A 22,427-nucleotide genomic window follows, 5' to 3' on the forward strand; every position below is an offset into this window, starting at 1 on the left:
GGGGGTCCTGGTTGGGGGTCTTGGCTGGGGTCCTGGCTGGGGTCCTGGCTGGGGGCTGGAGTCCTGGCTGGGGGTCCTGGTTGGGGGTCCTGGCTGGGGTCCTGGCTGGGGTCCTGGCCGGGGTCCTGGCTGGGGGCTGGGGGTCCTGGCTGGGGTCCTGGTTGGGGGTCCTGGTTGGGGGTCCTGGCTGGGGTCCTGGCTGGGGGTCCTGGTTGGGGGTCCTGGCTGGGGTCCTGGCTGGGGGCTGGAGGTCCTGGCTGGGGTCCTGGCTGGGGTCCTCCCTGGGGGCTGGGGTCCTGGCTGGGGTCCTGGCTGGGGGTCCTGGTTGGGGGTCCTGGCTGGGGTCCTGGCTGGGGTCCTGGCTGGGGGTCCTGGTTGGGGGTCCTGGCTGGGGTCCTGGCTGGGGTCCTGGCTGGGGGCTGGGGTCCTGGCTGGGGGTCCTGGTTGGGGGTCCTGGCTGGGGTCCTGGCTGGGGTCCTGGCCGGGGTCCTGGCTGGGGGTCCTGGTTGGGGGTCCTGGCTGGGGTCCTGGCTGGGGTCCTGGCTGGGGGTCCTGGTTGGGGGTCCTGGCTGGGGTCCTGGCTGGGGTCCTGGCTGGGGGCTGGGGTCCTGGCTGGGGGTCCTGGTTGGGGGTCCTGGCTGGGGTCCTGGCTGGGGTCCTGGCTGGGGTCCTGGCTGGGGTCCTGGTTGGGGGTCCTGGCTGGGGTCCTGGTTGGGGGTCCTGGTTGGGGGTCCTGGCTGGGGTCCTGGCTGGGGTCCTGGCTGGGGTCCTGGCTGGGGGCTGGGGGTCCTGGCTGGGGTCCTGGCTGGGGGTTGGGGGTCCTGGCTGGGGTCCTGGCTCCGGCCTGGGCGGGGCGGGGCCGGCACGGAGGGGGCCGGCCTACTTCACAATGGGCCCCGGGCCCCCGACTTCACAATGTCCGGGCGGCGGGCGGCGGCGGGCGGGGGCGCGGTCCAGGCCGAGGCGGAGGCGGAGCGGCGCCCGACCCCCGCCCCGCCCGGCGCCCCGCCCGGCCGCGGCCGCCGCGCCGACTTCCCGGCCGCGGGCAGAGCGATGTCGGGGCGCCCCGGGCCGCCGCCGCCGCTGCTGCTGCTGCCGCTGCTGCTGACCTGGGCCGCGGGGCGCGGGGCGCCGGACGCGCCGGACTTCCCGGACCTCCCGGACGCCCCGGACACCCCCGAAGGTGCGGGCGGGGGGGGCACCCCGAAGGTGCGGGGGGGGGACACCCCGAAGGTGCGGGCGGGGGGCACCCCGAAGGTGCGGGGGGACACCCCGAAGGTGCGGGCGGGGGGCACCCCGAAGGTGCGGGGGGGACACCCCGAAGGTGCGGGGGGCACCCCGAAGGTGCGGGGGGGGGACACCCCGAAGGTGCGGGGGGACACCCCGAAGGTGCGGGCGGGGGGCACCCCGAGGGTGCGGGGGGACACCCCGAAGGTGCGGGCGGGGGGCACCCCGAAGGTGCGGGCGGGGGGCACCCCGAAGGTGCGGGGGGACACCCCGAAGGTGCGGGCGGGGGACACCCCGAAGGTGCGGGGGGGACACCCCGAAGGTGCGGGCGGGGGGCACCCCGAGGGTGCGGGGGGACACCCCGAAGGTGCGGGCGGGGGGCACCCCGAGGGTGCGGGGGGACACCCCGAAGGTGCGGGCGGGGGGCACCCCGAGGGTGCGGGGGGACACCCCGAAGGTGCGGGGGGGGAACACCCCGAAGGTGCGGGGGACACCCCGAAGGTGCGGGGGGGGGGAACACCCCGAAGGTGCGGGGGGACACCCCGAAGGTGCGGGCGGGGACACCCCGAAGGTGCGGGCGGGGACACCCCGAAGGTGCGGGCCGGGGGGGGGACACCCCGAAGGTGCGGGGGGGGACACCCCGAAGGTGCGGGGGGACACCCCGAAGGTGCGGGGGGGGGACACCCCGAAGGTGCGGGCGGGGACACCCCGAAGGTGCGGGCGGGGGGGGGGCACCCCGAAGGTGCAGGCGGGGGGGGGGGGGCGCGGGGCTCCGACGGGGCGGCTCTGGCTGGTCTGTCCGCCGTGCGGGGCTCCGGTGGCCAGGGGACCACCTGAGAGAGGTCGGGTTCGTCCCCATTGCGTCCAGGGGAGATGGGGGAGGGAGAGGGTGAAGATGGGGGGCCGGGCACCCACACACCGCCCTGCGCACCGAGGGAGGGAGGGAGAAAGAAGGAAGGACAGGAAGGAAGGAAGGAAGGAAGGAAGGAAGGAAGGAAGGGAGGGAGGGTGGGAGGGAGGGAGGGAGGGAGGAAGGAAGGGAGGGAATGGGAAGAAGGAGGGAGGGAAGAAGAGAGGGAATGGGAAGGAGGGAAAGAAGAAGAGGGAATGGGAAAGAAGGAGGGAGGGAAGGAGGGAGGGATGGAAGGAAGGAGGGAAGGAGGGAGAGATGGAAGGAAGGAGGGAAGGTGGGAGGGAGGGAAGGAGGGAGGGATGGAAGGAAGGAGGGTAGGTTGGTTTGGACCTGTCACACCAAGACTGTAAGATTGTGAACTATGGGGTCTTTTTTCTGTGCGTGTGTGTGCATGCGTGTGTGCATGTGTGTGCATATGTGTGTGCGTGTGTGTGCATATGTGTGTGCGTGTGTGTGCGTAACCAGTTTTTCATCTCGGGCTGGTGCTCTACCCTGTGAGCCACGCTTCCAGCCTTGCTGTTTTGGCTGGTCACTTGGAGATGGGAGTCTTGGACATTTTTTTTCCAGACCCTGCTCTTCCAGCTCTCAGCCGCCCAGCCCAGCGAGGGACTGCAGGCGGCCGGGACTGCAGGCGGCCGGGACTGCAGGTGGTGCCCTGCCCCCCCCCCCCCCCCAGTAGCCGCTCTGGCTCCTGGGGGAGACGGGAGGCTTCCTCAGCCATCTCCTTCACAGTAGCAGGGTCTTGGCCCCAGCCGCAGCCCCAGTGCTCCCAGAGCCGCCCTGCTGTCATCATTGGCCTTGAGGCGCAGGGCTGGCAGCCCGGCAAACTGGTTCCACTCAGGGCTCACAGAGCCGGGCGGGAGCCTCCGTGCCCCACCCCACCCCGCCGGTGCAGCAGCTCGGATGGGCTCCGGGCTGATTCACCCAGACACACCCCGGCGCCTGGGGCCTGTCCACACATCCAGTAGAATGCCAGGCTGATCAGGAGATCTCCACGTGGGACCATGCCTCGGTCTCCAGTGGGTTCTCTGCAGCGTTGAAGGCATGTTTTGGGGTGTGTGTGTGTGTGTGTGTGTGTGTGTGTGTGTGTTTAGGACACTGAAAGCTTTCTTGTTCACCATTGGCGCTCTACCTGTTGAGCCATGCCCCCGGTCCAACTTTTGGCTGGCTTCTTTGTGGCTTTATCTTGGAGTTGTTGTACAAAAGTGTTTCCATTTCCACAGGTCAGGTTAGGAAGACAGCGTACTGGGCAGGGTGTGGGGAGGTGTGGAATCTCACAGACTTCTCCATCTGGCCAGGCTTTGAACTGTGATCCTCTAGATCTTAGCCTCCCTGTAGCTGGGGTGACAGGCATCCGGCACCAAGCTCCAAGCACTATCTACTCAGAACACCAGAGGTGATCTTGGCCAAGGGTTTGTTTTCTGACCCTTTTGAGCTTTGCTGGCTTTGTTTTGGGTTTTGAGAGGGGATCTCATTACATCGGCTGGGCCTCTGGACCAGCTTGCGATCCTCCTTCCTCAGCCTCTGAAGAGCTTGGGTCAGAGCACAACCCAGTGCTGGGCATCCTGCCGTTTTCTTTCTTTCAGTTCTCTCTGTCTTCCTTTTTCGTTTTTGTTTTTTCTTAAATGCCAGTCCTGGGGCTTGAACTCTGGGCCTGGGCGCTGTCCCTCAGCTCTTCAGCTCAAGGCTGGCGCTCTACCCCTTGAACCACAGCTCCACTCCTGGTTTTCTAATGGTTCATTGGAAATAAGTCTCTCAGACTTTCGTGCCCGGGCTGGCTTTGAATTGCGATCCTCAGATAGATCTCAACCTCCCAAGCAGCTGGGATGACAGGCGGGAGCTGCTGGAGCTCAGCTTTTCTTTCTATTTCCTTCTCTCCTTCCAGTTGCTCCCAACAAATTTAACAGTCTTTTGAAAGTTTCTCTTGAAAAGGTGGCAGGGAATATGATTAATAATGCAATTATGGCGCTTCTTTCTACTTCTGCAAAACAGAAATTTCACTCATGTGGTTAGGAGGAAAATAGGGAAACAACGGCGCCCAGATGAGGAAACTTAGCCTTAGACAGCAGCGCACCCACACACGGCGCAAGGCCATGTCACCGTCTCCCTGGAGAACGCCGAGGAGGTTTCTGAATTGAGGGGGTTTGAAAACACTACGCACAAATCACAGCAAGACAGCCTCAGGCTCTGAGATTTGTCCCTGGGCTGTGCAGATCATGCATCATTAAACTACTGTTGTTGTTGTGTGTGTATGTGTGGTGTGTGTGTGGTGTGTGTGTGTGTAGATCCTGGGGCTTGAATTTGGGGCCTGGGCGCTGTCCCTCAGCTCTTCAGCTCAAGGCTGGCGCTCTACCACTTGAGCCACAGCTCCACTTCTGGTTTTTGGAGATAAGAGTCTCGTGGACTTTGCTGCCCTGGCTGGCTTTGAACTGTGATCCTCAGATCTCAGCCCTCTGGGCAGATCACTTTCAACTTTTAACACAACTTTATAGTGTGTAATTAAAACTGGAGGCCAGTGTGCCCGAACTGGGCAGCAGGCGGGTCCTGTGATCCCTGGCAGCTCAGTGCTAGGCCCATAGAGGGGACAGGAGGAGATGGAGGTCCTGTCCTCCCCTGGAGGCTGCCCATCATTGGGTTTGCAGCTGCTGCCCCTGGGAGCTGGGTCAGTCCTAAGCCCTCCCACCTAGGCCGTAGGTTTGTGTCTCTGTGGGGATCCGAACCCACAGCCTGCTTGTCAGCCAAATGCCGGTGCCCTGGCTATTTGTGAACAGTTTTGTTTTTTTTTTGGTGTTTTTTTCTTGTTGTTGTTTTGTTTGCTTGCTTGCTTAGTGTCTGTGATGAACTCAAAGCAAATCTGAAACCCAGGGAGTACACGCACACCGTATTGAGCCCTCACAATCCCCTCCTAAGAAAATCCTCCTCTGTCCACACCATAGAAATGTCGGAGTCCTGTATATAATTTACCAGTTCCCAGTGTATTTTTTTTTTTGGTCTTTTACCATCCAGCATGTTTGCTTGTAGATTTGCAGACACCTTCTAGTTACCACACAGGAGGGAAACCACGCAAATTTATGTTTTTCTGGGTCTGGCTTACTTCGTTTGATATGATTTTCTTCCAAGTCTTTCCAAGTCTGACCATTATAAATGGTGCCATATCATCCTTTCTGATGGAAGTGTAGAATTCCTCTGTGCATCTACACCATGTTTTCTTGATCCATTTGTCCACCGAGGGGCATCTGGGCTGATTCTGTATCTTGACTATGGTGAACAATGTTGCAGTGGACATGGTTGTGCTGGTGGCTTTAGTGTGGCCTGGTTTGTGGTCAGTAGTCAAATGGAGAGATGCCCAGGAGTGGGATTGATGGGTCTTAGGGGAGCGCTGTGTGTAGTCTCTTGAGGAACCTCCATTCTGCTTTCCAGAGTTCTTGAACATGATCAAAATGGAGTCCAGGAAATGGAAACAAGAGGGTTTTTTTTTCTTGAACATGATCAAAATGGAGTCCAGGAAATGGAAACAAGAGGGTTTTTTCTTCTATGTTGTCTTTATTTTCTTTTCTGTCTGCTGTGTTGGCTTCTCTGTCTCTGGGAGGGTGAGGGGGCACAGAACCAAGGCAGCCGTGGTCCTCACTGGACACCATGTGGAGAATGAACTCTACCACTGTGGGTGGGGATGGGAGGGACAAATGGGGAGAGAGCGAGGAAACGGTGGACATGGTCCACAGAGAAATGCGCTCATGACCTGACTGATGTCACTGTCGCCTCTCTGCACATCACCTTTATCATCACAATTTTTAATTTTTTTTATTTATTTTGTCGGTCGTGGGGCTTGAACTCTGGGCCTGGGTGCTGTCCCTGCACTCTTCAGCTCAAGGCGAGTGAGCTACCACTTGAGCCACAGCGCCACTTCTGGCTTTCTAGTGGTTTATTGGAGATCAGAGTCTCATGGGCTTTCCTACTGGGGCTGGCTTTAAACTGTGATCCTCAGATGTCAGCCTCCTGAGTAGCTAGGATGACAGGCTTGAGCCATGGGCCCCAAACCCAGGGAGCAGGCTAGGAGGGAGACAGCAGCCCTGGGATCTAAGATGGGAAAGCAGTAAATTATTAACAATTGGAGAGATTGCTTCCCTTTTTCTGTGGCCTCTCTTGGACCCTGCTTGCTGTGACCTCCCTCCCTCCCTCCCTCCCTCCCCTCCCTCCCTCCCTCCCTCTCACACACTCTCCTAACCCTCTCCTCTTCCTCTCTCTCTTTTGCTTTCTCCTACTCTCTCTGTCCCTCTCCTCTCCCCCTCTCCTCCCCTGGGTCTCCTCTCCCCCCCCCCCCCCAAGCCATTTCTTTTCTCCTTTCACTCAGTGAATGTGTTAGAGTTTATCTTCCTGCATAGCTTAGAAGGGGGGGAGGGGGGAGGGACCACTGCCAATCAGCAAAAAACTTCAAAGTAGGCAAATCAAGGCCTGTTGGAGGCTCACGCCGGTCATCCCAGCTACTCAGGAGGCTGAGAACCGTGATCCTCAGATCTCAGCCTCCTGAGCAGCTGGGATGACAGGCGGGAGCCACTGCACCCAGCCTGGAAGTTGGGTGTGTGTTTTATTTGTGGTCTCTTCTCCCTTCCCCCTGGTCCCCGCCAGCCCCACAGGCCAGGGAAGGCCCAAGAGCAAGGCTTGGGCAGTGGGCTTTGGGGTCCAGAACAAATCTGGAAGTTAGATTTCCCGTGTGGGGTGGGGGAGAAGGGAAATCACCCCAACTGTCAATCAAACGTGTGCAGCCTACATCCCAAAGTCCTGGAAGTTCCAGTTTGGTTTGACCACCGACTCCGGACCCCGGAAAGGGTAGAGAAAGGAGCTGTGTTCCCCAGAAGGCAGCCGAGGGGGGGTACAGCTCTCCAGGGGACATTTTTCAGGGGTGCGTCTAGACCAGGGCTAGCTGTCTACTGTCGGGGCCCTGGGCATGGGAAGGCACTATGTGTCTGGTTGCGGCTGTTGAGATGGTGTCACTGTCTGTGGAACTATGTTGTTGCTAGATGCTTATCCGGGAATCCTGGAGCCAGGTTGGTTGTAAAGTAGCCCAGATTCAAAGGAGGGTGTGGAGGGGGCGTGGAGGGGGCCCCCAAATCCACAGGCCCAGCCAACCTCTTATCACACTGGGACAGTTGTTTGTTTAAGGGTTGTTTGTTGAGGTGTGTGTGTGTGTGTGTACTGGGACCTCACGCTCCTGTTTACTTAGCATTTTTTCTTTGTTTTTGTGCAAGGATTTGTTTTGGCTATGGGAGACTTTTTTGTAAGTAGGCAAAGCTGGCCAGGTCCCGTCTGCCTTTTAGAAGAGTTGTCAGAGCGGAGGAGGGAAAGTTAAAGTCGGAGGGAACCTCTCCCAGGGGGACCCCCGGGGTAGGGTGCCCTGGTGCCTTCCTGTAATCCCAGCAAGGGTGGCCCCGGGCCACATAGCAGCTGGCACTGCGTCTCTGGAAGAAAGTAAAAGGGGGGAGCTGGTGAGGAAGAGATGGAGGGAACTAGAGATACAGAGACATAGATAAACATACAGAGCGGAGAGACAGGGAGAGGGAGAGACGAGATTTATAGAAAGGGATGGAAGCCGGGCGCCGTGGCTCCCGCCTGGCATCTCAGCCACTCAGGAGGCTGAGATCTGAGGATCTCAGTTCAAAGTCAGCCCGGGCAGGAAAGTCTATGAGATTCTGATCTCCAGTGAACCACCAGAAAACCAGAAGTGGCGCTGTGGCTCAAGTGGTACAGCGCCAGATTTGAGTGAAAGAGCTCGGGGACAGCGCCCAGGCCAAGTTCCAGTCACATGAACGACAAGAGAGATAGAGAATGATAGAATGAGACAGAGAGAGAGAGGAGAGAGAGAGAGAGAGAAGGTCAGGATGGACCCAGGATTCGAGTTCAGAGGTGGCCAAGATAGGAGAGAAAATGGGAAAATGGGAGTTGGTAGGGAAGGAATACGAGTTTTTTTCAGGGTGATTTCAAATTCCAAGTGCTTCTGGAAGCTTCTGGATTATGTCACCAGGTGGGGCGGGTGCTGTGGAGGAGCAGAGGCCTGGGCAAGGCTAGCCAGGGCTGGGCAGATGCTTACCTCCCTCCCTCCCTCCCTCCCCCTGCCTCCCTCCCCTTCTCTCCCCTCCCTCCCTTCCTCCCTCCCCTTCTCTCCCCTCCCTCCCTCCCTCCCTCCCATTCTCTCCCTCCCCTCCCTCCCCTTCCCTCCGTCCAGGGTTCTACTATGGCACGGCGTACTGGATGCCCAAGGAGCGGACAGTGGTGGTGAAGAACATTCTGGATAGGAACGGCGACGCGTATGGCTTCTACAATAACTCCATGCACAGCACGGGCTGGGGCGTCCTGGAGATCCGCGCCGGCTACGGCCCGCAGACCCTCACCAACGACATCCTCATGTTCGTGGCCGGCTTCCTGGAGGGCTACCTCACCGCCCCGTGAGTGCCGCACCCCTCCCTCCCTCCTCCCCTCTTCCCCTCCCTCCTCCTTCCCTCCTCCCTGGTCCAGCCTTCAGCATCCTTCTAAGCAGAGATGGTTAGGACACAGCCTCGCTCACAACTGATCAGATAAGCTGCCTGCTAGTGCTTCTCTGAAGTCACTGGTGATGGTGGTGGTGATGATGATGGTGGTGATGGTGATGGTGGTGATGATGGTGATGGTGGTGATGGTGGTGGTGATGATGGTGATGGTGGTGGTGATGATGGTGATGATGATGGTGATGATGATGGTGATGATGACGATGGTGATGATGATGATGGTGATGATGATGATGATGGTGGTGGTGGTGGTGATGATGGTGATGGTGATGATGATGATGATGGTGATGATGGTGGTGATGATGATGGTGGTGGTGATGGTGGTGGTGGTGATGATGGTGGTGATGATGATGATGGTGGTGGTGATGGTGATGGTGGTGGTGATGGTGGTGGTGATGATGGTGGTGGTGGTGATGATGGTGGTGGTGGTGATGATGGTGGTGGTGATGATGGTGATGGTGATGATGAAGATGGTGGTGGTGGTGATGATGGTGATGATGATGATGATGATGGTGATGGTGGTGGTAGTGATGATGTTGGTGATGATGGTGATGGTGGTGATGATGGTGATGGTGGTGATGGTGGTGATGATGGTGGTGGTGGTGGTGATGGTGATGATGGTGGTGGTGATGATGGTGATGGTGGTGATGATGGTGGTGGTGATGGTGATGATGGTGATGATGGTGGTGGTGATGGTGATGATGGTGATGATGGTGGTGGTGATGGTGATGGTGGTGGTGGTGATGGTGATGATGGTGATGGTGGTGATGGTGGTGATGATGGTGGTGATGATGGTGGTGGTGATGGTGATGGTGGTGGTGGTGATGATGGTGATGGTGGTAGTGGTGGTGGTGGTGGTGACACTGAGTCTTTGCACAGAATTCACAATGTGCCACACCAGTCACAGTCTGTGATACTCTGTGGATTCTCTCTCTTTTTATTTTTGTCTGTGGATTCTCTCTCTCTCTCTCTTTATTTTTGTGTCAGTCCTGGGGTTTGAACTCTGGGCCTGGCCGCTGTCCCTCAGCTTTTCAGCTCAAGGCTGGCGCTCTACCACTTGAGCCACAGCACCACTTCTGGCTTTTTCTGTGTATGTGATACTGAGGAATGGAACCCATGGCCTCATGCATGTGAGACAAGCAGTCTACCACCGAGCCACCCGCCCAGCTCATGACCCCTCCCTGCCCTTGTTTCAGACACATGAGCGACCACTACACCAACCTGTACCCCCAGCTCATCAAGAAGCCCTCCCTGCTGGAAAAAGTCAAGGACTTTCTGGAGTACGTACACCAAGTCTGCTGTCCGGTGTCTGCTGGGGGGCTGCAGACCTGTGTCTGTCTTGTGTGTCTGTGTCTCTGTGCATGTGCATGGTGTGTAAATGTGAATGTGTGTGTGTGTACATGATGTATTGGTGAAGCAATCTGCAGTTTCCATCTGGCCCGTGTCTGAGTGCATCATCTCCGGTGTGCCCTGAGGCTCAGCTCTGCCCTGCAGCCCCTGAATCCTGGCCTCACGTCCTCCCTCTCCACCCCGCCCCCCCTCCACCTCCCCAGGAAGCAGGACACCTGGACTCGTAACAACATCAAACTGTCCAAGGAGGACCCATTCTGGAGGCACACGGGCTATGTCATGGCGCAGATGGATGGGCTGTACGTGGGAGCCATGAAGAGGTCTCTGGCAGAAAGGATAAAGGTAGGGCACTGGCCAGGGCGGGCGCTGTACACCCAGGGCCCGGGCAGTGTGGCTCACTCACTGTCTGACACAAAATTTAAGTTCAGAACACAAATACTACCGGGCACTGGGGCTCACATCTGTCATCACAGCTACACAGGAGGCTGAGATCTGAGGACTGTGGTTCAAAGCCAGCCCAGGCAGGAAAGTCCATGAGACTCTCATCTCCCATGAGCCATCAGAAAACTGGAAATGGAGCTGGGGCTCAAGTGGTAGAGCACCAGCCTTGAGTGAAAGAAGCTCAGGGACAGTGCCCAGGTCCTGAGTTTGAGCCCCATGACTGACAAAACAAAAAACAAAAACAAAAAATCCACAGGGTATCGCAGGGCAAACCTGTAATCCCATCCACTAGGGAGGCAGAGGAAGGAGGCTTGAGGTCCAGGGCTCCCTGTGACAGCCTTACCCCTTCTTTTCTCCCCTCTGCTCCCCCACAGAGGAACACCAGAGGACTACAGAGGAATGGGGGAGAACCACAGAAGTACTAAGTTCAATACTGACCATTTGGTACTCAGCTCAGTACTGGTTGCTGCTTGATAGTCAGCTCAGTACTGACTGCACAGTACTCAGCTCAGTACTGAACATTTGGCACTCTTTCAGTACTGGCCACTCAGTACTCAGCTCAGTACTGCTACACAGTACTCAGTACTCAGCTCAGTACTGACCGCTGGGTACTAAGGTCAGCACTGGATGCTTGTTCCATCCGCAGCCCTTGACGATGTTCCACATCCAGTTTCTCAACGCCGTTGGCGACCTGCTAGACCTGATCCCCTCCCTCTCTCCCTCGAGGATCTCTGGCATGAACCGGAAGCGCTGGGACATGGGGCACTGCTCTGCGCTCATCAAGGTGAGGCTGGGGCTGTGCCCCTCCGTCTCTCCACGCCACAAGCCCTCACCCCGGGTGCACCAGCAGCTGCTTGGGGGCCCTCGGTGGCCATGCAGAGCACTGGACGCCAGGGACCAGGCTCCAGGGCAGAGCACACACCCAGCACACGCAAGGCCTAGAGTTCAAACCCTGGCACTGCCAAGTCCTTTAAACACCTCCACTGGTTGTTGCTGAGAGCGAAGCTCAAGAGGTTGAGGCCTGGTCCAGCAAGTGCACCTAAGTCTAAACCATAGACTCTGTGGACAGACAGATAGATAGGTTGATGGATAGATGGATAGATGATTGTGCCGCGAAGGGATAGATAAAAAGATTGATAATTGATGGTTGGATGGTTGGATGGGTGGATGGATGAATGGATAGATTGACAAGACAGAATGATCAGTGGAGGGAAATGTAGTTCTGAATTGCCACCTCTCCTCCACCATTCCTCCTCCTCGCTAAGCAGCTGCTACTTCTGATCTTCCAGAATCTTCCAGAATTTTCTCTTTTTCATGCTGGAAGGCGAGAGTCTGTTTTGTTGGACTCCTAAGGCTCTGTTTTCAGTCCTGAGTGGAGGCCATCCTGTGTCTTCCATGTGTGCTATTGTCCCCAGTCCCGTGTCTATCGCCTCCCCACCAGGCTCGCACCCTCACTGGGCCCCTTCCCTGCAGGTGCTGCCTGGGTTCGAGAACATCTTCTTCGCACACTCGAGCTGGTATACCTATGCGGCCATGCTCAGGATCTACAAACACTGGGACTTCAACCTCAGGGACAGTGACACCAGTAGCAACCGCCACACGTTCAGCAGCTACCCAGGTAAGTCAATGCAGGGTGTGGGGCAGGGGGACCCCACTGTAAGGAGACAGCAGAGGATGGCGGGGCTGTTTAGCCGCACGTCCAAGGGTGTCATCTCAGTTCTTGGGAACAGCTGGGAGCACTGCAGAGCGAGAAGTCAATCCCGAGACCGAGAGCAAAGGGGAAAAATCAGGAACGGCTGGGCGTCCTCCCTGAATGTCTTCCCTCCCGCTCCTCACACAGATCCCACCAGGGACAGTCATCCCACGGATCCATAAGGGCAGAGAGAGGGGACAGGGGCCCCCCAGAGCCCAGTGCATGAGTTAGTTAAACTCACTCTTGAATGAGTCTGGCGCTACCAGAATCTGAATTGCTTTTTAGTTGAAATATAATTTTATTGTAATTATTAAGGCATTGGACAGAAGTCAGCTCATAGGTACATTCCTTTTTTTCTTTTCTTTTTGGACAATGTTCCTCCCTTCCTTCCCTTTCCCTGTTTCCCAGTCCTGTCTCTGCCACAAGTTACACAGGTCATTTTCCCCATTACATCTACTGAATACTGTGACTGCCTCTGTTCACCCTTTCTCAACTCCCTTTCTGCTCGATCTGAATGCACAGATATATCGTATGGTTTCCTGGGTTTGAGAGAGGGAACTTGCACAGTAACTTTACTAATAGGTCTCCCGATCTTTGCGCCTCCCTTATCTCCCGGTCATGTTACAGTTTGTCATGGTTTTCTTGTATCAATGCCGGCACAGTGTGCCTGAGGTACAATCTTCAGTTCCCAATACGTTTGTCTGCTTGATCGAGGCTATTGATGATGCTTTCCACTGGATTTTTTTTCCTTAATTTTCCAGCTGCATTTCTTTTGTCGTCGTTGTTGATTTTAGCATCCCAATACCCTTGGCGAATATTTCACCCTTATTGCTTTCCCGTGCAGGCCTTGAGCGGACAGATTCACATCCATCATCTGTTAGTTTCAATCATCTGTTGGGGGCGGTGTTGCTGACTGCTTTTTTGGAGTAGACTTTTGAATGCCATTCCTGGCATTTTAGCCACTTTATATCTAACCTAGTATCTTCTATAGTCTCTATTATTTACGTAATCTATCCATCCACCCATCCATCCATCCATCTAGCTATTATCTATCATTTTTGAAAACTTGTAATATTCCTATCTTTTGTCATTCAAAATTATTAAGTCACACATTTTTTTCTTTTTTATTGTGATGGTAAAGGCGATGTGCAGAGGGTGACAGTGACATGAGTCAGGTCAGGAACTCATTTCTCTGTGGACCATGTCCCCCCTTTCCTCGCTCTCTCCCCGTTTTTCTGTCCCATCCCCACCCATGAGCGGTAGAGTTCATGCTCCACCTGGTGTCCAGTGAAGACCATAGCTGCCTTTGTTCACCCTCTGTCCTCCCATTTCTGTGCAAGTTACACCTTTGCCAATGGTGAATCCAGTGGAGGGTTTTCTGGACCCCTGTAAGCAATAACTTGGTAGCTACACAGAGTTCAGCCAAAGCTGAGAAATGTTGCTACACATCAAGAAAAAGAAGAACTGGTGTACAAAATGCAGAGCATGCAAAGCTCTGAGCTTCTCTTGATGGTTTCATGATGGAGGGATGGATGGATGGATAGATGGATGATGGATGGAGGGATGGACAGATGTATAGATGGATGGATGGATGGATGGAGGGATGGACAGATGGATGGATGGATGGATGGACAAATGGAGGGATGGACAAATAGATGGACAGGTGGAGGGAAGGGATGAATGGGTGGATGGATGGATGGCCGGAGGGAGGAAGGGAGGAATGGATGGATGGGTGGGTGGATGGACAGATGTAGAAATCTATGGAGGAGGGGATGGAGGGAGGGAAGGATGGACAGATGGGTGGATGGAAGGAGGGATGGATGGAGGGATAGATGGAAGGATGGACAGATGGAGGGATGACAGATGGGTGGGTGGATGAACAGATGGAGGAGAGGGAGGAAGGGAGGGATGCTGAGGAAGGCTGTCTCCCGCGCTCCCCGCAGGGTTCCTGGAGTCTCTGGATGACTTCTACATCCTCAGCAGTGGCTTGGTCCTGCTGCAGACGACCAACAGTGTGTACAACAAGACACTGCTGAAGTCTGTGGTGCCGGAGGCCCTCCTGGCCTGGCAGAGGGTCCGCGTGGCCAACATGCTGGCCAGCAATGGCCAAGAGTGGGCAGAGATCTTCTCCAGGCACAACTCCGGTGAGTGCCAAGCGGAGAGGCTGTGGGCATGTGCGGGGGCGGTGGGCGCATCGCGGGGCACACAATCACCCACATGTCATCGCCCCCCTGGGCCTGCAGGTACCTACAACAACCAGTACATGGTTCTGGACACGAATAAGGTGAGGCCGCGCAACAGCCTGGACAAGGGCACGCTGTACATCGTGGAGCAGATCCCCACCTACGTGGAGTACTCGGATCAAACTGAAATCCTGCGCAAAGGTACCGCCTTCCTGATGCGTGTGGACACACGCGTGTGTGGGGGATGGGTGGTGTGTGCACAAATGGTGGCAGAGTGGTGTGCCGATTGCCAGTTCTACTGGGAGAAACTGACCAGGCTCAAGTCAGGTGTCCGTGGCTCATGCCTGTCATCCTAGCCATTCAGGAGGCTGAGATCTGGAGGATCGTGGTTCAAAGCCAGCCCAGGCAGGAAAGTACATGAGACTCTCATCTCCAATGAACCACCAGAAAACCGGAAGTGGCGCTGTGGCTCAAGTGGTAAAGCGCCAGCCTTGAGTGAAAGAGCTCAGGGGCAGCGCCCAGGCCCTGAGTTCAAGACCCAGGACTGACACCCCCCCCCCAAAAAAAAAAAATCTGGGGTGAAAATCACGTTTGGATGATCCTCTTCCCTTACCAAAACAACTTGCAGAACATTTCAAAAAGAAAAAATAGGAATCCAATCAGGCGTGGGGTCTGCAGCCCTGTTCCAGCCATCTCACGCCCACCCACCCCCACCCTGCGCTCCACTCCGCAGGCTACTGGCCGTCCTACAACATCCCCTTCCACAAGAAGATCTACCGCTGGAGCGGATACCCGCTGTTGGTCAAGAAGCTGGGCCTCGACTACTCCTACGACCTCGCCCCGCGCGCCAAGGTCTTCCGGCGCGACCAGGGCAAGGTGACTGACCTGGCCACCATGAAGTACCTCATGCGCTACAACAGTGCGTACCCTGGAGCGCCGCCCCCGCCTCCCCCTCCTCCTCTTCTCTCTCCTCCCCTCCCTCTCCTCCTCCTCTTCCTCCCCTTCCTCCTCCTCCCTCCTCCGCTCTCTCCTCCTCCCCACTCCACTTCCTCCCCATCCTCCTCTTCCTCCCTGCCCTCCTCTTCATCCCCTTCTCTACTTCCTCTTTCCTGCCCCTCCTCCTTTCCTCCTCCTCCCTCTCCCTTCTTTCTTCTCCCCTTTCCTCCTTCTCCTCTTCCCCTTCCTCTTCCTTTTCCCCTTCCCCCACCCTTTTCTTCCCTTCTTCCCTTCCTCCTCCCCTTCCCCCCTTCCTCCTCCTCTCCTTCTTCTTCCTCCCTCCTCCTCCTCCCTGCCCTCATCCAGAATCCTCCCGTCCTTCTCTACTTCCTTTCCCTCCCCTCCTCCTCCCTCACCCCTCTTCCTCCTCCTCCTCCCCTTCCTCCACCCTCCTCTTCTTCCCTGCACCCCTCCCTCCTTCCCTTCCCCCTTCTCCCCTTCCTCTCCTTCTTCTTCCTCCCTCCTCCTCCTCCCTGCCCTCATCCTCCTCCCTTCTGGTTCCCATGCTCACCTTACCCCTCCCAACTCCTCCCTCCTCCCCACCCACATTCTCCCTTCTCCCCATCATCCTCCCTAGTCCCTCATCTTCATTCTCCCCCTCCCTTCTCCCTCCTCCTCCTCCCCACCCGCATTTTTCCTTCTCCATCACCCTCCTTCCCAGTCCCTCTTCTTTACCCTCCCCCTCCCTCCTCCCCAGCCACCCCCTCCCTCCTTCCTCCCCAGCCTCATCCTCCCCCTCTTCTCCCTCTTCCCTTTCCTCCTCTCCATCCTCCCCCCATCCCTCTTCCCTCCTCCCCCGCCCTCCCCCCATCCCTCCATCCTCCTCACCTCTCCTCCCTCCCGGCAGACTACGAGGAGGAGCCATACAGCAAGGGCGACCCCTGCAGCACCATCTGCTGCCGAGAGGACCTGAGCTCCCCGGTGCCCAGCCCGGGCGGCTGCTATGACACAAAGGTAATGGCGGCTCGGGGCTGTGTGTGAGACACACGTGCACTCGTCTCCTCTCACCTGTGAGTGGTGGAGGTGACCTGGTTTGGTTTTACCAGATGGAGGCTGGCGTCAGTGGCACTGGTGGGCTGTGAGGCCAGGCACCACAGGCTAGGCTGCCTTAGAGCTGACAGAGCCCAGCGGGGAGGGGCAGTCCCGTGGCTCCCGCCTGTAATCCCAGCTATTTTAGCAGGGGCACAGGTGGGAGGGAGGATCACAGGCTTGCAACTGGTCTAAGAAAAAGCAGTAAAATCCCATTCCAAAACCCAAGGGCTGGGCAGGTGGCTCAGTGGTAGAGTGCTCACCTGGCATGCATGAGGCCCTGGGTTCAATTCCTCAGCAGACAAAGCCAGAAGTGGCGCTATGGCTCCGGTGGTAGAGCGCCAGCCTTGAGTTGAAGAGCTGAGGGACAGCGCCCCGGCCCAGAGTTCAGGCCCCAGGACTGGCACCAAAAAAAGTCTTGCTGCTGCTATTATTCCTAGCAACTTTGAGGAATTAATCATATCGTAGCTTCCATGCGACTGACCATTGAGCCAAGTGAGCCCGAAACAGGTGAATGGATTTATAAGTAACTTTTTGGAGTCACAGTTCCTGGGGTGAGCTGCCACACGGCCCCCTCCCTTCGCCTGCAGGTGCCAAAGGGCTGCCCCTCACCGTCCTGGTAACTTTGGTTAAAGATGGAGAGGGAGAATGGAGACTGGGTCTTGAAAGCCATGTTGTTTTCTAGATGGTTCTGTCTGTCTCCCCAGGTGTCAGACATTTTCTTGGCATCGAAGTACATAGCCTACGCCATCAGCGGCCCCACAGTGCAGGACGGGCTCCCAGCATTCAGCTGGAGGCGGTTCAACAAAACCCTCCACCAAGGCATGCCCGAAATCTACAACTTCGACTTTGTCCTCATGAAACCCTTCTTTAATGATTGACAGAAGCCGGAGGGGGGTGGGGGGCACGGGGGGGGGGGGGGGAAGAGGGGCGTACACCCCCTCCCAAGGCATTGTTATTTTTAGCTGTGGTTCCCCACATCCCCTCCCCCCCATCAGAACTATTGTTAATAACACGTTATTAAATTCCCTTTGATTTCTTGCTGGTTTCGGCGTCGTGATTGTGAGCATGGGGGAGGGGGGAGAACAAATATTGGATTAAAGGTGGAAGCCACAAGCCTATAGCCCAGTATTACAAGAGCACAACTCTCTCCCACATCTGTGTGATTCTTTTATGTCGGCGGGCACAAATTCCAGCTCCCAGGGTCCTGGAGACTTGTGTTGCAGTGGAAGGCAGCAAGGCCTTGAAAATCCCAGGGTTACTTAGCAGGCTGGCTGTCTCCTTCTCTGGCTGGTTGTGCTCAGCACCACTTCAGGTGTGCAGAGTGGTTTTTCTGGTCCATTCCAGGTAGGTGGCTGCGACCTGAGGATCCTGGTTCAAAGCCAGCCAGGGCAGGAAAAGTGTGTGAGTATCTGATCTCTCATGAAGCCTTAAAAAGTTGGAGATGGAGCTGTGACACAACGTGGAAAGGGCTGACTCAGAGCAAGGATCCAGGCCCCTGTGGGCTCCATGGGTCACAGTGAGGTAGAGTGAATTACATTCTGCTCCAAAGCCAAAAGGTCTCTGTTCCCATAGGGCAGCCGCCACACACAGCAATTCTCCCCGAGAGCTGGAGGATTTAATAACAAGTAACTCTAAACAAGGTGGGAGACGTTACCCACGTGCATGCACAAACACACACACACACACACACACACACACATGCAGGCTGGAAATGAATCAGAGCACTCAGCACATTAAAAACCCAGTCGTTTATTTCAAAGTAGAAATTTCAGGCTTGCTGAACAAAACCCCACTACAGGTAACACGTACAGACATCACCCTACTGTACATCAAAGAAAGGAAGGAGAGAAAGGAAAATTCCACGAAACCCAAGAGAAAAAGGGCGACTCGCCACCGCCCAGTTAATCAGACAGGAAGAAGGTCTCACATTGTCTTATTATTATTTACACTTTCCACAGTAATAAACAAACATCAGGGTGCAAGGTTCCTACAAAAGATTGGTTGTGATCTTTTGTGTTGAAATGTCTGACAAAATACTAAAGCCAAGATCCCCCAAAAAGTGTTTGCTGTTACCTTATTTACAAAAAAAAAGACATTTAAATATAATTTAGCAGACTCTACAAATTAAAAATAAAAAACCCCAAAGCTTATTTTGACATGAAATGCCTGAAGGTAAGCTATGATGATGAGTGACAGGTGCGGTAATCCCACCCCCTGTGGCTGGACAGGGAGCATGCGTGAGGTTCAGGAAACAGATTGGAGTCTGCCACTAACAAACATGGCGTGACATTGCTGTAATTTTTTTGTCTTTAAAACCAAACAACCACCACAAAATCAGCCAGGTGCTGGTGGCTCACGCCTGTCATCCCAGCTCCTCAGGAGACAGCTCTGGAGGACCGTGGTTCAAAGCCAACCCCAGGCAGGAAAGCCTGTGAAACTCTGATCTCCCAATGAACCACCAGAAAACCAGAAGTGGTGGTGTGGCTCAAGTGGTAGTGCACCAGTCTTGAAAGAGCTCAGGGATGGCACTCAGGCCCTGAGTTCAAGCCCCATGACCGACCAAAAACATAACAAAAATTAGAAACAAAAACCCTGATTTATGAAATGGTAGTCCTTTGGGACAACATGTTAATGATAACAAAAATATCTTTTTTAAGCATTTGCTGAGTAAATAGACTCATACATTGGTTATACAGTTAGGTGCTATAAAATTTAATACTGGGACATGTATTTTTTTTTTTCCTGGAAATGAGAATAAAACAGGCCAACCAATGATAGCCCCGTGATGAAATTCAAACAATAAATCAAAAAAAAGATCATCGTACTGAGGATGCTGAAACGGACCAAGAACAGAACAGGAGACAGAACGCTCGGAGGGCATATGTAGTGCGCTACCGTGCTGGGCTCACAGGTGTGCAGTGTGAGATGAGGTGCTGGGCTCAGTCTCCTACAGCACTGGAAAACTAATGGAAAGAAGGCTAACGGTGCAATGCTGCCTCACCCATGGCTTGCTGGAATTTAAAGCAACTAAACGAAGCTGCCCGTGGTAGGGCGCCCATGGGAACTCTACCTTCTAGAAGGCTCAGTGGAGGTCATTTTTTCTCCCAAGGTCTTATTACCTGGCAGTGGGGTTGAGGGTCATGGGAAAAACTCTGGGAGGCAAATGTACCCCAATATTCACGGTCTGGGAAGAATGCCGCTTCCACGCTGTGTGGTATAGTACAAAGTGTTCTGCATAGAGACATTGACCCCGCAAGGATGCTGCGCCCTACCCCCTCCCCCCATCTGTGTTTATGGGTGTGGAAGGCATTTGAACCCTCTCAGCAGGGTGGATGGATCCTGACATGGTGCAGAGTGGGGTGCAGGGAGCTATGCCCTGGGTCTGTTCCCCTCCACACACTTGGGGCTCCAGGACCCCCTACTGGCAGTAGCACTGGGGATGACAGAGCGTGTTAGAATCCAGGAAAATACATCACGGAGTACAGATGCTGCGTGTAGGGGTGGGTGTGGCTGGCTGGGAGACATGGGGTGTTGCTCACCATTTCTAGTGGCACCCCCTAAACTCTCATCAACCCCCCCAAACCCAAACCAAGCACAAAGCCAGCACTGAGCACTTGCACCCGCCCCCCAGGGCAGGCCCATGAGGGAGGGGAGAGGCTCACAGGGGAGGCCATCCCCCCCGCAGTCTGTCTCGGGGTCGCTATCGGGACGATGCACATCTCTTCCATTAACAAAATATATAAGCCAAAATAACGAAATATTTTATTCCAAAGGGCTACCTGATTCTGTAACAGAGAAAGCGGAGGGAACACGGCAACGGGTGACTATAAATAACAACGTCCAGCAGGGACCGGGAAACCTCGCCCGCGGCCGAGCAGCCCACGGTGCAGGGCAGGCTCGAACCCATGGGGACGAGATGAGCCCAGGGGAAGCCGCGGAGACGCCACGCCGAGCCTGCAGGGTCGGCCTGGCGAACCGTGCGAACCCCGCTTCTCACCCCCCGGGGGTGGCGGGGAAGGGGGGCTTGAGCGTGGACATTTTGGCAACCTGTGGGCAAACCCCACCATGCCCGGCCAGGACCGGTGAGAAGCAACCAGAACCCCGAGAAAGAGGGCTCCCTAGGCGCTTCCCAGAAAACCACTGTGGGGAGAAGGCAGAGAAGGGGATGAAACCCCGCATGGGACGTGACGTGGAAAGCAGGGCCCCGCCCGACAAGTACTCCTCCAAGCACCGATCATGTCTACAAGCGATTGAGCCCTGCTCCCGCCTGTCCACCCGCGAACCTCACCCGAGCAGCCAGGGCACAGCTGCTGGGGGGGGGGGGGGGGGGGGAGAGGATCAAAGTGCTCCGCAGACAACTGGGGGAGGGGGAGGGGGGAGGGGGCCTAGAGCCAGCCTCTTGCTGGCACTACCAAACCACGCCCACCAGGGCTGACGGGAGACGTGAGCTCTTGAACTGATGGGCCTTGCTGGGGAGGGGGGGATGGGATGGACTTCCTGGAGCTAAGTGGGCCACTCGCACGTGGAGACAGAGATGAGGGGCAATGTCCTGAGCCCCGGGGCTTTCTCTTGGTCCATTCTCTGCAGTTAAATGACGGCCAGTAATAGAAGCCCGCGTTCTCCCAAGAACAAAGCTCCCCGAGCTCAGCGTAGTAATGCTACAGATGCGGGGGAGGGGGGGGGGGAGGGGGGGGTCCACGGACACACACACCAGGCACACACTGGACACACGCAAACACCACACACAAACACACACACATGCAAACGTCCCACGGACACACACATACATCACACCGACGCCATATGATCACTCACCAGTGTCACACGGACACACACGCATGCACACACAGGCCAGGTACGTGTGTGCACTGACGGGTGGAGGAGATGCACGGAGCCCCCGGGGCGGGCGTGTTTCTTTCTCGAGTTAACTTTTAAGGCACAAAACAAATGTCGGAGCCAAATCAGGAAGGAGTGGCGGCGCGGCGCGGCACGGCGGTGCGGCCACGCAGGAGAGGAGATGAAGATGGAGGAAAGGTCTTCTGCGTGGAAGGGAAGCTACGTGGAGCCAGTCGCTGTGCTGTCTATTTCTTTGGGATTCGTCACGTGTGTGAACTCGCTCACGCGGGCATCTGGGGGGGCAGAAGGTGCGCCACGCACCCCAGCCCCATCCTCTCCTTCCTTCCAGCTGAAGAGGAGTGGATCGGAGGGTGAAGATGGCAACAGACACAGAAATAGGAAAAACAAAAACAAAAACAACCTAAAACCCCACACCAGCACCCGCGCTTCCGGCGAGGTGCGTATTTACACGTCGCACCCTGACCCATGCCTTTGGGGCCGCGTGCACTGCGCACGGGCCGTGCACCGTGTAGTGTGCGCACATGAGTGTGCGTGCAGGCGGCGGTGTCCGGAGCGGTCCCGCATGCGCGCATGGTGTGCACAGACGGAAGGGTGGCGCCCGGGGCGGGCGGGCCCCGGGCTTAGCTGTTCTGCGTGGACGCAATCACGTCCGTGGACTGGGGGTCGCAGAAGGGCCCGAAGCGGCCAAACACGTCCTTGGCCCGCACGGCGAAGTAGTACTTGCTGCCAGACACGAACTGCGTGAGGGTGCAGGCCATGGGCAGTGGGAGGGCTTTCACCTCGCCGATCTTCTTCCACTGCGAGGGTGCCGTGGCACTGGGCTCCTCGTGGTAGGCGTACAGGTGGTAGCTGTCCACGGCGGCGCATGCGCGGTCCACCTCCAGCACGCTCCACGATAGCACAATGCCGTTCTGGCTCTGCACGCGCGCCAGCTTCAGGTGCGGCTTCTGCGGCAGGGACGTGCCCGCGGCCTCGGGGGGCAGGCGCTGCGGCTGGGGGGCCTCGGGCAGGGGCGCAGGGTGCACGGGCCGGGGAGCCTCCTGAGGAGAGACACGGATGCCCGGTTAATAGTGACATGGGCGGGCAGCGGGGAGCACGGCACTCCAACAACTGTGGGGGTTCTCTGGAGCATGGGAAGAACCCTGGGGGCAAGGGGCATGCCCCCCCACTTCCAAGACCAAGAATGCTGAGCTCTC

The 22,427-nt window shown here is 56.5% G+C and overlaps 2 protein-coding genes across 2 annotated transcripts in view; one reads left to right on the forward strand and one right to left on the reverse strand.

Annotated features, from left to right (window-relative positions):
* Nucleotides 1–1,110: 1,110 nt before the first annotated feature.
* Plbd1 (phospholipase B domain containing 1) lies at nucleotides 1,111–17,269 on the forward strand (the record flags this gene model as incomplete). Its single annotated transcript, XM_042671551.1, has 11 exons — nucleotides 1,111–1,183; nucleotides 8,361–8,580; nucleotides 9,876–9,959; nucleotides 10,233–10,371; nucleotides 11,117–11,254; nucleotides 11,944–12,088; nucleotides 14,107–14,307; nucleotides 14,407–14,547; nucleotides 15,080–15,265; nucleotides 16,190–16,296; nucleotides 17,079–17,269. Coding segments are annotated over 11 exons (1,608 nt in total), but the record flags the coding sequence as incomplete, so codon positions are not given.
* Nucleotides 17,270–20,716: 3,447 nt separating this feature from the next.
* The window catches only part of LOC122101238 (activating transcription factor 7 interacting protein), a 58,925-nt gene continuing 57,214 nt past the window's right edge, over nucleotides 20,717–22,427 (reverse strand). The window contains exon 15 of the mRNA XM_042671566.1: nucleotides 20,717–22,271. Within this exon, the coding sequence (XP_042527500.1) occupies nucleotides 21,852–22,271 (420 nt within the window). The 3' untranslated portion in view covers nucleotides 20,717–21,851. The remainder of the gene's footprint in view (nucleotides 22,272–22,427) is intronic.

The sequence above is a fragment of the Dipodomys spectabilis genome, unplaced genomic scaffold (assembly GCF_019054845.1).
Source record: "Dipodomys spectabilis isolate Male_0828 unplaced genomic scaffold, ASM1905484v1 ptg000644l, whole genome shotgun sequence".
Lineage (NCBI taxonomy): Eukaryota > Metazoa > Chordata > Mammalia > Rodentia > Heteromyidae > Dipodomys > Dipodomys spectabilis.